The 14,183-nt window shown below is 37.9% G+C and overlaps 1 protein-coding gene across 1 annotated transcript in view; it reads right to left on the bottom strand.

Moving 5' to 3' along the window:
* Positions 1–14,183, bottom strand: part of LOC122793166 (hemogen-like) — a 209,413-nt gene that overhangs the window by 55,304 nt on the left and 139,926 nt on the right. Inside the window, exon 3 of the mRNA XM_044060982.1 lies at positions 2,068–2,351. Within this exon, the coding sequence (XP_043916917.1) occupies positions 2,068–2,351 (284 nt within the window). The remainder of the gene's footprint in view (positions 1–2,067; positions 2,352–14,183) is intronic.

Below are 14,183 nucleotides of genomic sequence, written 5' to 3'. Positions count from 1 at the left end.
ATGTATGGGTTTAGATAACTAGGGAGGTGACTGGCAAAACAGGTTACTGCACAAAGAACTGATCAGGCAGTTACAGTTAGATGCTACCAGTGCGCCTGGTTTAAAAAAGGTGATTTCTGTAGCTAGTGAGTTAACATACAGAGCTTCTAAAGTTTAGAATTGTTTTTTAAGTTAGCAATATGCATTTTTAGTGTTGTAATATATTTTTTTACATCTACATTTTTATGGCAGTTTTTACTTTATTAACGTGTTTGCAGCTTTAAATCTTTCGAAGGGCATTCGGTACATTGTTACAGGGCTCAGCCATTCATATATAAAGGACAGGGGTGTCTTTTAGTATTTTTATGATGTTAAATTGTACAGTATAGAGTATAGAATATATGTGGTTCTGATGATGTCTATATTTATTTGGATGAAAGTGCTCAACCATTTTTTATTAAAGTCTTTTTGGATTCTACAGCTACCTGGTCGATTGGTTACGTCATATGCACAGCCTTATATATGCACACAACCAGAAAGTTCACATACTTAAGCTAATCCAATGAATACCAAAAATAGCAATGAATGAGATGAAAAAATGTAAAATAAAAGAAAAGCAGAAACTGAGCTAACAGCTAAGCTGGAGGAGCAGTAATGACATTTTTGGCATGCTCTACCAACCATCAGTGGAATCAGATGACTCCAGCCCTGCTGCAAACCTTGGGTATATGCAATGGCAGATCATTCATGGCTTTCCTTTACAGAATACATCACTTTGTGTCATGTAGGGGGTAGGAACTGCAGGTAGAGTATAACAAACAATCCAAACCATGCACAGATTTGCTTCAGCTGAATTCTTAACTGTGCTTATAATAAAGCTATTGCCAGCCAGTGGATTAATAAAGCAAGGAATGGGTTTGCTTAACAAGGTAGTGGAGCAAAATATATACACCTGCATATATGTAAAATGATGCTAAACCAGATGACAGTCACATTCCACATACCATATAGAGGTGCCAATAATACCAAACAGCACAATCACTCTCTGACAAGTACTACTGTGAGGTGTGTGCTGGAATGTCTCACTGGTAAAACAGGAAAACTGACTGATACACTGCATTCTCCAAATCTTAGATCAAAAGGGTTGTAAATGGGCAGCTTCCCTTGATTTTAATTCAGATCACAGTGTCACTGAGAGCACCAACAAGCAGTGAATAGTTGTGTTGCACAACACTTGCACTGAGCCATATCTGGTGGGAATGCATGTGATTCATGATGCTGTGGTGAAGCAGTGTGTGCTGCACAGTGAGCAGTCTCCACAAAACAGACTGAACCTTGATGTCACTGAACACTAAACCAGCTTGTGTGTCACAGGTGGGCACATACTGATCAGTCCATAAAAAAGCGCATGTGTCCACTAAAAGCTACTTATGAATCACAGGACAATCTAACATTATATGTAAAAACACAAAATGATAAATTCATTCTTACTTTGGAAAACATCATTTGCAGTTAATGTCATACTTGCCAATATATATAGCTAAGTTACTTTGCAAGGAGAACACTTGAAAGTATCTGGTTCTGTGCCATGTTAATGTATTTTATAAACTGTGCTTATCTCATTAAAGTAATATTCACTACATTTACATTTTTTTTTTTATTTTACTGATTTCTCTGCATTCTCACAGACAACTCATTTAATTTAAACAATTAATTTTACTAATGGGTTACTAGTGATACTAAAAGCTCTTTGTCATATACCAGCACTATGTTATGCTGTGCAGATGTACCTAAGACCACAAACTGCCATTAACAACAAGTAAGCAGCCCCCTTGTACAGTGTGGTTTAGTGGTTTTAGAGAGCTACAAGGCTGAAATTACACATCACTAAAAGTCATGCTACTAAGTTAACTAGTTGCCTTAAGTGGACTAGCATATATCATACTTTTTGTTAAAATGCCCCAGCAGTAATCACTGAAGTTGTATTTACTGTTGGAGTATAAGGCCTTCATTCCTCAGTACACCCATTTTATGTAGGCTAGTGTGCTGGGCCTCCTCAGTGCTACTGGTGTGCATGTTTGTCAGTACCTTTAGGGACAGAAGAAGCAGCATCAGGAGTTGTTTCTGGCGGGTCATGTGGATCATCTTTCTTCACAATGTCTCCACTTGAATCATCATCAGAGATCAGGAAGGTTTCTGCTTCTACGTTTTTTGGTTCGTGTCCAGAAGATGGAGCTTGTTGAGATACTTCTGGTTCTTTCTCTACTACTTCCTCTTCAGGTTCATCTTCCTCTCCTTCTTTATGGTGTGATTTGCCCCCTCTTTTGCCCCCTGTTCTACCCTTTCTTTGTCGCTTACTTTTGTGCATCTCTCTGTAAATAAACAAAGAAAATCAACTACATGCAAAATGATCTCTGGATTTATTTACTTCACTTGCCATATCTCCAAACTATGTGTTACAACACAATATGGCTGCTCTACATTTAGCAGTATATCTAAACAATAGTAAATAGCTTTACCTTAGCATTTCAGTGTCAGCACAACAACAACCCTGGGTGATCCCTTATTTGCCTGATAACTCCCACTCTGTCATTAAAAAAATATTGCCAAGGAAAATGAACATTTTCATGATCGAGTTGTATGCTTGTATTTTATAACAGTGGTCACTATATAAATAAATATATATGAATACATGTGTGTGTGTTGTGGTATGTGCAATTGTGTGTGTGTGTGTGTGTGTTTGTGTGTGTGTGTGTGTGTGTGTGTGTGTGTGTGTGTGTGTGTGTGTGTGTGTGTGTGTGTGTGTGTGTGTGTGTGTGTGTGTGTGTGTGTGTGTGTGTGTGTGGGTATGTGTATGTCTGAGTGCCTTTTGCTCTGGTATTGTTACAGAAAAGGCAGATCATGCATTACTGTATAAAGTTAGGGCAGTGTCAGGAGCAGGCTTAGGTTTAAATTATGAGTAAGGTGAAGTTGGGGGTGAAGGATCCCTTGTCCACCTTACTTATACATGCTAGCCCTAACCCTGTGCCTGCCCCTAACATTCCACATTATCTCTGAAAACCCCTTTCCTTAACAGTAGCACTATTCAGACAAGCTTGGTCTGGCCATTTTGTTAGGGATCCAGTTTAGCAGTTAGAAAAGCAAACTTATTTTAATCTTATTTTTAATTGCAACTTTATTAATTATTTAATAGTTGAAATATGAACATAAAAAACTGTATGTAACATGTAAAGGCAAAGGTATTACTACAGTGATATAACAAAAATAAGTCATAAACAATTACTCATGTATTATTGCAATCTGTTTCCATCATTACCTCATAACTAACTAAAGTAAGCAAAACATTTCTCTAGTCTACCCTCAATGGGGTGAAAACACTTAAGTTTAAATTTAATGGAGTAGGACAAGTTTGTTTTATACTGTAATACCAATCCCCAATTTATAAAGCAATGAAAAATAAATTTTAATAAATATAACCAATCCACTAACAACTGCCATTTTAGATTAGTAATAAGATGCTGCTTAAGTATGTCTAGGATCTCAGCCAAATCTCTTTTCTCTTTCAGTTGAGAAATTAAGTTTTGTAGGGTCAGGGACTAGCCTTTTATAAATATATATATATATATATATTTATATATATATATATATATATATATATATATATATATATATATATATATATATATATATATATATATATATATATAATATATATATATATATATATATATATATATATATATATATATATATATATATATATATATATATATATATATATATATATATATATATATATATATATATATATATATATATAAATATATATATATAAACAGGAAAAAAGCACCAGCAGGCTGTAACCACATTAAAACATTTAATGTGTTCCACAGCAAGCAAAGCACAACACAGCACACAATGATAAAGGTGAAACTACTGCCAGTTCGTTTTTGTCTCCAACTTCATCAGAAAAATGCTGACAGTCCAAACCCCTCCCCATTTATACCTTTGCACACTGCCAAAACTTAAAATCATGTGACATTAAATTCAATTTTAACCCTTTCCTAAACTTACCTTAAAAACAGGCATAATAAATACAAGCATAATAAATACAACTTTTCCCTGTTTAAAACACTTTTAAATATCTAAAAACACACTTTCAAAACCTGTTGTAAATAAACAGATGGATATAAAAAAATAAATGCATGTTAAAAATGAATAAATGAATGTAAAAAAAAATCAAGTAAAATCAATCTTCTTGAACAATATTTCAAACCACATGTGTATGAAATTCATAACTTCGCTGCTCTTAATTTTTAAAACTGGGGCTAGGGAGACCATGTCATTCAAACCCAGCCACCTATTGGCTTCTAATACCAGTTGCCATTAAATCTCTCTATATTCCAACATGGTCTCCCAAGAACCACCACTACCATCCATTACCACTTCATCTATTACAAAAAAAGTGTAAGAAGCACCTTCACAGCTCAAAGTGTGTTTATATAATGCGTTTCTGTTGTTACCCCTCCTAATGTCGTAAAGGTGTTCATATATTCTTTTCTTTAAACACCTTTCTGTCTTACCTATGTAAAATGCTTTACATTTCTTAAAGGTTGCAATGTTAACAAGTCCCTTACTTTCACAATTAAAATAGGATTTAGAGGTAATGTGTGTATTCCTGTTACTGACAGTAATTTCAGAAGTATCAGCTATAAAAGGGCATTGTTGGCATGCTCCACACTTGAAGGTACAAACTTTTCTAATTAAGTTTCCCCCAGGTTTGTTTTCCATAAGGTCCTTAATACATCTACCTTTTCTGAAAATGAATTTTAGTGGAACATCAAATTTTAAATTCAAGTCAGAGAGCTTGGAAAATCTGTTCCATTTCCTCTGGACATTGCCTCTAATGACCTGCACATTACCACTAAAATCCACAATAAAGGCATCCTCATAGGAGTCACTGTCCCCATTGCTCGTTACCCTTTCTTTTATACCTGTATCACTTGAATGTAAAATTGGTGTACATCTGTCCTTCCTATGCTGCAATACTTCTTCCAGGATTTTCTTAATCAAGGTCTCTGGGTATCCTCTTTCCAAAAACATACATTTTAGTAGGTCACACTCATCCAAAAAATCATTGTCATCAGTGGTCATTCGACTACCACGTACATACTGACCCTTCACTATTCCTTTCTTTTGGAAGTATGGGTGGGCACCAGAAAAGTACAAAAATGAATTACAATATGTCTCCTTCCTGTGTACTTTTGATTCAAACCCATTACTACTCTTCCTAATATGGACGTCCAAAAAGTCAATACTGTCATAACCATCTTATATGTGAATCTAAACAAATCAGTACTGTTGGAAATGTGTTCAAAGAAGTCCATAAATTTCTCCTCACTATCTGTCCAAAATATACAGATATCATCAAGGAAACATTTGTATAGTGCCCAACAATCCTTAAATACTGAATTAAACACATACTTTTGCTCCCACCAAGCCATCACTAGGTTTGCATAAGTGGGGGCACACATGACCCCCATTACAACTCCCTTTAACTGTCGAAAAAATTCCCCTTCAAAATAGAGAAAATTGTTGTTTAATACCAATTCCATTAAGACATTAAAAACATAAATATTTTTTTCAGGAAAATTATTTCTGTACCTTAGAATCTCTTTAAAAAAAACTCTAAGCCAGCTCTTTGAGGAATAGAATTGAAAAGGTCCACCACATCAATAGTAATAAAAATGCCTTCTTTGGTTATCTGTTTGTCCTTTACACTTTTTAAAAAATCTAAAAAATCCCATGAGTCCTTTAGCACATTACATGCACCCACAGATAGGTTCTTTAACCTGTGAGCTAAATATTTAGCAATGGGTACAGTGACAGACTGATTAGCAGCTACAATAGGCCTCAAGGGGGATCTTGTACATCTTTGTGGACCTTCGGAATCCCAAAGATAGACGTTACTCTTGGTTGTGTAAGAATCTGAAAGTCTCTATATCTATACAACCCTCCAATACCAAATCATTGAGTGCAATGTAAACCGTTTTGTATGCAATATGCACCTCATTAATAGAGACCTTCACATAATTGTTGTTGTCTAACAAAATATCCATTATCTTACTGTCGTACGTAATAACATCCATGAGCACTGTGCCCCCACCCTTGTCCGGCTACATCACTCTCACATACTTGTTCTCCCTAATGGAATCTAAAAGTGTTTTTTCTTCAGATGTCAGGTTAAAATTAACCTTATTAACAGAAAGTTTTACTCTAAGTTCCATTTCCAAAACATTCTCTAAAATTTTAAGCAGAGGGTGCACAGGGGGATTCCACACACTTTTCCTTCTCAAACTCTCACTTGCAACACTTTGCCCATCCAGCAAAAGTCCTAAATTCTTCTTCTGGATGAACATTTTCAAGTCAATTAATACATTACGTAAAATACATTTTTTGTATGTGTGTGTGTATATATGTATATGTATATATATATATATATATATATATATATATATATATATATATATATATATATATATATATATATACACTTTTTACAACATTAATATGGTAAGTGCTGCATGGTCTACCCTAATTAAATTATGGTCCTCTATTATATCCAGTAGGACAATGCAGTGGTAAGTTTAACTGTTTTCTTTTTCAAGTGATGTTCAATCTATTTTGCATATCCCTCTGAAACAGGGATAGGTCTGGACATTCACAAAAATATATGCATCAACTATCCCCTTTCTTGCCCATCATATCTCCAGCAATTAAATGAGACATTTGTAAGTATCACTGCTGCCTGAGGGGCATAAAATAACTTGCATTTGTACTGCCAACCAAAGCATGTAAACTTCTTGGATTTTGGTGCATATCTGTATGGCAGTAAGGGCTCCCCCTAAATCTCTTTAGATATTGTAATAGGAAGTTCATTATATTACATTAAACTATGCTTGTTGGTGGATTCTTGAAAACTAGTCATTAAGAACTTAAATTGATTACTAACTTGTACCTTCTTCAACTGTCCTGCATTTCTATTCAGTATTATCCAAGAGTGTAAGGGAAGGGCAGAGCTTGCCTGACTCCAGACTCATTAATTTAAGCTTAGGTTCATAGGTAGGTACTAGGCTATTGGCCCTGGGGCCTATATAAGCCTAGCCAAAAAGGTTCCCTGTCTTTCGCCACCCAAGAAAATTATTTTCCCCTGTCAAGCAGTGCCATAGAAGTGATCCCTGGGGTGAATTTATTATTTCCCATCCAGTTGTCAAGATTTTTCTTAAAGAGGGCCAGTGAGGAGCTTTGCTTGACATGAATGGGTAGTTTGTTTCAGAGTATGGAAAGTCTCTGGGACAGGACTCTATCCCTCCAACATGTTCTGTTTATTGTGATGACAAGGTTTAGGTCCCTGGAGAGTGTGGTTTGGAAAGATTGGGATTTCTTTAAGTGTAGCATGTCCAACAGCTCTGGATTTGACATAGCTTTATATGTTAGACAGAGATCACCTCTGAGTAGGCAATATGTGACGGAGTAGAGCTGGAGTTTTTTGAGACGGTCTGCATATGGCATCTGTTTGAGGCCGGTAATCCTCTTAGTGAGGTATTTCTGTGGCCTTTCCAATTGTTGTAGGTGTCTTGTGAGATACATGCCAAATGGGGCATTGTACTCTATAATGGGTATGATGAGGGATTAGTAGAGAGGAACAATGACCTCCTTTTTTCTAGAGGAGAACCCTTTTGTGATGAGGTGTGCCACATAGAAGGATTTCCTGACTACTGTGGTGATGTGATTATTAAAGGAGAGACTACTGTCCACCTGGGTCCCAAGGTCTCTTATCACGCTTTCAGTGTTTAGTGAGCTACTGCCTATGTGGTAGTTCATGGGTACCGGGTTTTTCCCAAAGGGGATGGCAATACACTTCTTGGCACTGAGCTTGAGGTCATGACTTGACACCAATCATCTGTCTCTGTGAGGCCCTTTTGTAGAATGTCTACATCAATAGATGATTCTGTTATGGCTCCTAGTTTGCAGTCATCTGCAAACTTTGTTAGCCAAAGACCTTCTGTGTTGGCCTGCACTTCAGAGAAGTAGATGCCAAACAGGAGAGGACCCAGGACCAAACCCTGTGGTACTCCACTTGTCACTGGTCGAAAGTGGGACTTGGAGTCAGCTACTTTTACTGTGTAGGTTCAGTCAGTGAGCCAGTTGACCACTCATCTTGTGTCATAGGGATTTATACCCAGTTTAGTGAGTTTATCTATAATTCCAGAGTAGGGGATGGTATTGAAAGCCTTGGTGAGGTCAAGATAGGCTGTGTGCACTACCTTGCCCTTGTCTATGGCTCTAGTGACTGCTTCAAAGAAGTCACTCAGGTTTAGTAGACATGATCTACCTTTTACAAACTCAAACTGTGTGGGGTCCAGGGTTTGGAGGTTAACTATGTCTTTGTTTATAAGCTCCAAGATGATATGCTCCATGGCCTTGCAAACCAGGCTCATCAGGCTAATGGGGCGGTAGTTTCCAGGGTCTGTGGTGGCACCCCCTTTGTGGAGTGGGATAACCATCACTGTGCACCATTCAGTAGGCACATAGCCTGAGGTGAGGCTATGATTGAACATGGTACTTAGGTGGGGTGCCAGTTCATTCTGTAGTTCATGCAGTACACAGCCTGAGATGTTGTCTGGACCCATGGATGCTATGTTCTTGGCTTTGGAGAGAGAGGTCTTTACTTGTTCATCCATGATTACAGGGGCTTTGCATTCTTCTGGTATTAAGATGGGCCCTTTGAAGGGTGAGAGGTGGGTAAAGTTAGCACTGAACCTAATTGCCAGGATGTTGGCAATACCGGTTGGTTCTGTATATTTAGTACCATTGTGCTGTAGCTCAGAGCAGATCTGAATGTTGCCATTGAGATTATTGACATAGCTGTAGAATGCTTTTTGGTTGTCTTTGGAATCAAGCACGATTTTATTTTCATAACTGGCTTTGCAGAATTTTATGAGGGATCTCAGCTTCTTGCTGAGACTGACTAGGGAGTTCCTCCAATCTTGGGATTTTACTCTTTTTTTGCAACAGGTTCTTCCTTCTGTTGTAGAGTTTGTTTATGGCAGGGGACCACCTGATTGTCTTCCTTTTTTTGGAGGATAGCATCTTGGTTCTGTTGGTGGTGGCATGATCCATGCACTCCTGTATGTGCTTATACAGTGCATCTGTGTAAGATTCAGCAGTCGTACCTCTATTTTCCATCTGCATGGGTGTCGTAAAGTTTGCCACTTCTGTCTTAAGAAGCATTAAGTTGGCTTTGGAGTAGTTTTTGAAAGTGGTTTCCTTAATGGGGGTGGGGGTGGAATATGGATGTCTAGGGTGATTAGCTTGTGGTCAGATCTGACCAGCAAGGAGATGACCTCTGGCATGGAACACTGGTTACCCATATTGGTAATGACCAGGTCCAGGATATTGCTGCCCCTGATGGGGGTATGAACAAGCTGATCCAAGCCATTGGAATTTATGAATTCCAGAAAACGTTGAGAGAATGAGTTGGTACATGAGTAGTTTTCCCAGTTGATGGTGGGGTAGTTGAAATTGCCTATAATTAAGGTATTGGGTTGTAAAGAGTGAGAATTCTGGGGCATGGTGGGGGATCTGTAACAAGCATGGCCGGCCTTAGGCATAGGCGAACTAGGCAACCGCCTAGGGCGCCGTACAGGCCAGCCTCATAAGGGGCGCAAAATCGCAAAACAAACCAAAAATAAAAAATTAAACTTTCTTGAACTTTTTACATTGCGCCTGAGTGATGCCTGTTTCTTCACAGTAGTATTGCGCCCTCCCCCCATGACAGACGACACGAGCACACAGCATAGAATGCCCCCCTCCCTACGTTGTTCTTCCATTCCCTCCCCCCGGTATATAATACAGCTCATGCCCGCCTATCATTCTTCATGACGAGCTAGAGGCGTGCGCATCCATTGGCTGATATTTGCTTCCTGGATGGCGTGGTGGATTATCGGCGACCTGGTTTACTTCACCAGTCACTACGCGGGCTTCTACATGATGCCAGGAGACTGAAAAATCCAAAAAGACTAAGACCAATTGTTAGCCGACCGGAGTTTTTCTGTGGTGACCTCTAACTGGGAAAAGCCGAAAGACACAGCAACAACCAATCCTAGTAAGACTCCTTCTGCAGGTTTCCATTTATACTGATACTGAAGTCCCTGTATTTTGTTTCACCTACAAACGTGTTTGTGTTCAATAGTATATGTCTGCATTTTAGCCTTACTTTAACATTTATAATTTATGTTTTGGAAGTCCTCATCAAACTACTATAGAACCATTTTTACATAAATGCAGGTATTTTTTAAATATTCGTTGCAATGCAACCTGTTTTTTTTTTTCTGTCATTTCTGACACGGATTTATGCAGCAGGATACTTTGGGTTTGTGTATGCCACTGGATTTGGTTAACTAGAATGCTAATGGCACAGCACCGTTATTAATGGAAGTGGTTTGCATCACACTATGTATGGTCTTGATTTATTAGAGCAGGATAATTATAGTTCTGCTTGCACTGTTCTTCGTCATTTTTCAGCTACAGCAAACTTTCAACAGAATATCTTTAAGCAGTTAAATTATTTACTTGGCTGCAAATGTTATAATTCATATGGTGAACTAGCTATTACTGTATTTAAAAAATAATTTACTGTATAAATTGTGATTTTTGTTACTATTTATTTTTTTATTTATTTCAGAAAAGAGTTCTTTCACAATTTTGGTTAAGTTTCTTCTAGTTTCTAGTAGTAGGTTTAGGATTAAGTCCTGCAGATAGGTAAATGAACAGTAAGATGAATAGTGATGTCTTGAGTAGACATGGGTATTTCCTTCACACATTGAATCCTTTTATCCATGGCTCCTTGATAAAGAGGAATGGAGCTCTGACTGTGACTCTGAAGTGCCTGAGGTGTGATCGGTATTCCCAACACTGGAGAAGTCAGAACAGTAGGGTTTAGAGATGAAAGATCATGGCCTGCTTGCCTCACCTTGGGAATAGGTATTTATACATGCTTGAGGAGTTTGCATGTATGTTGCTGACCTTGAAGCATTTTAAAATGGCAGGGAGACTAAGGCAGACTCTTGATGCCAGATGTTACTGTTGAATAATTTTTAGTTTTCAAAAGTTCTTCTGTAAAAGTTTCTCAGTATCATTACCCCATTTGGCAAATTCAATAAAACAAAATAAAAATGCCTTTTAAAGCCTTCACAAGTTAAAGAACATATATACAAAACACTGTCCACATTCTTCTTTTTAATTTGCCTGACTAGTATCTAATGCATTCAATTAATCTTGTATTTTTTTCCTATATTGAAAGGCATTGCATGTGTTACATACTGCCAGATATACTAGACTCCTTAGCTGATAAATTTTTGGACCCAAAAATGTATTTTACTATTAGACCTGGGTGTTGTATCATTTAACCACTCTTAAATAAATCAACATTGTTGACGACTGCGCCTATATTAATATGTACCTATTTTTCTGTGATAGTACACATACAAGTATACAAAAGAATTCCATTAAATCCTTTATATTACTTGCTTTCTTGTCAGCAAAGGCAAACTCCTTACCCACCACCCTGAAAAAAAATCGGGATGTCCTTTCAGAATATTTTATTTATTTCTAATAATATATTTAATGTTTTCACTTTCTAAATTGTATTCTGTATTCATAGCAAGACTTCTGTCATTGTGTGCTCCTAGTTCTGTTTCTGCAGTTCCTTCAACCAAGGTAGGGCCATGTATGGTGTTCCTAAGTTTTTGAACTTTACCAAACTGTTTTTCAGTCATATGTTTACTACAACCTGTTCTGCTAAATAGTTCACACAATTATTTTAACTAATTCAAAAAAAATCCACTCTATCAGTAATCTAAAATATTGTGCAGCTTGCCTCTTCACTAAACTTCTCTTCAACTATGCAGTGTTTGTGCTGAAATGATGTATTCATGTATTTCTGACTACAGGAGAAGTAAAATGTCATATTTTCTTTGTTATCATGAAAATCAATATATTCAGAGTAATAATGTATTATAAACTCTGAAAAGTCAGACACATTCTTCATATATTATATCAGCTGCTCATTGGAATCTACAACATCATCAATAAACTTCATGTGTTAAACAGTATTAGGCTTGAAGGCTGAATTAAATGTATCCATCTTTTTGCTTTTTCATAGCACTAAGTTGTCAAATATGGGTACTGCTACTGACCTCACAGCTACACTTTTTTTTCTAATGGAAGACTTGACCATCAAAAACTAATTGTTTTGTAACCCCACATCTTTAATAGAACATGCACTCTTGTCAGTGTTTGCTGCCGTGGTGCTGTGGTAGCGTTGTCGCCTCACAGCAAGACGTTTGTTCGATTCTCAGCTAAAGCGTCTTCTGTGTGGAGACATGCATGAAGGGGCGTACCTTTAGTTGAAGGTTGTGCGTCAGGGCTGGCAACTCCACATGTAAAAATCTTCTGCCAATTATTAGTGGACCGGAGTTCCACTGTGGTGACCCCTAACCAGGAAAAAGACGAAAGACACAACAAGTAACAGTTATTGCACGAGCTGTACTGCTATCAGTAACTATGTACTATTTTGTTATGTACCCTTTTCTAGAATATTTAAATGAAACCAACTCAGATAGCACTTTTTTTTTCTTGTTGACAGGAAAAAAACATACTTAGGTGATGGCTTCTTATAAGCCCTTGCAGCATGCATGTCTGACTCAAGGCTTACGATTTCAGTTAACAACACATATTCTGCTAAGAAAGACTACTTTTTGTTCAGAAGACACAGGGTTCTCTCGAAATACCTAACTTGTTAGGTAGGAAGTGCTCTTTTAAATTTATCTACAGTCAACATTTCAACATTTTATTTATATTATTTACATTAGGATCTAGCCACAGTTTCAAAATATGCAGTTCATTACCCAGTTTTGAACTTACTAGTCTGTCCATAGTGTGAAATGCAAGTGAGTGTGCCTTGAGTAAAGCTGCAGTCCTAGTCAAAATATTTTTTTTTAGTTTCTGGTAGTTGTGTGCATAAGCATCCTTGTGGTCTGTGTAAGCCTTCAGCAAATCCACAGTTAGACAGAAGGGCAGTATTCTGGCACATTCATCATAAAATCATTTTTCCTGTGGGTGTTTGTCTCTGAAGAACCACTGAATAAACCAGCATATAACTTCTCTTCTGAGCTTCCTCAGAGGTACAATAAACTTGTTGATTCACAGTGAGGTGGACAGTTCATAGGTTAGTACTACGCTAACTGCCCTTGCGAGCCATTTTAAGCTTAGCCAATTATCCCTTGTGAGACTCAAACCCTGCACCTTGTGTTTGTAAGGTAAACACCTTAACCCTTAGGCCACCCTCCCAACCCTGGTTCACTATCAATATCTATTGCTGAAGGCAATACAGATGCCCTTTTAATGTAGTTATTCTTCCTATGCATTTAAATAATTTAAGGAAATGAACGGAGTAGCATTCTGGGGAAGTGACCCTGTGGATCTGGCTCAAATAGGGGTGTTTCATGACTGTGGTGTGGTGGCGCTTAAGGGGCGCCGGAGCACTACTTTACCTAGGGCATCATTTTGGCTAAGGCCGGCCCTGGTAACAAGCTACAACCTGTATTGCAGTCTTGCCCAGTGTTAGCTGCACTTGGATAATTTCAGATGCATTATGTTAAGCAACTAGCCTGGAGGTGTGGATATCCTTAATGAATATGGACTCGCCTCCACCTTTAGTGTTTCGGTCCAGGTTAGGGGGCCGAAAGGTGTGGTATGAATTATAGCCTGGTAATGCAGGCGAGGTCTCTGGAGCCTTGAACCAGGTCTCTGTCACTGCACAAATGTTGATGTTTGCCATTTTAAGGAGTGCCTCGAGTGAGTGCATTTTAAGGTTTAGACTTCTAGCATTGAGTAGTATTACCCTCAGAGTTTGCTTGCTTGTACCTGTTACTGTGGTGAATTTAGCATTTGAACCTTGCCTAAAAAAGGCACTATAGGGGTGGCAAGAGCCTTAGCTAGTTTCCGGAATCCCAGTGGCGACAGGTGCAGGCCATCTCTGGCAAAGCATCGTGGTCTGTCATCCCAGGCAGACAAATACTGAATCCCCTTAGAATGGCACAAGAATCGTACCCAATTGTTCAAGTCAATCATTTTGTCCT

Source organism: Protopterus annectens, chromosome 2.part0 (assembly GCF_019279795.1).
Source record: "Protopterus annectens isolate FY-2018-M chromosome 2.part0, PAN1.0, whole genome shotgun sequence".
NCBI lineage: Eukaryota > Metazoa > Chordata > Ceratodontiformes > Protopteridae > Protopterus > Protopterus annectens.
This window is presented reverse-complemented; position numbering and strand designations above follow the sequence as displayed.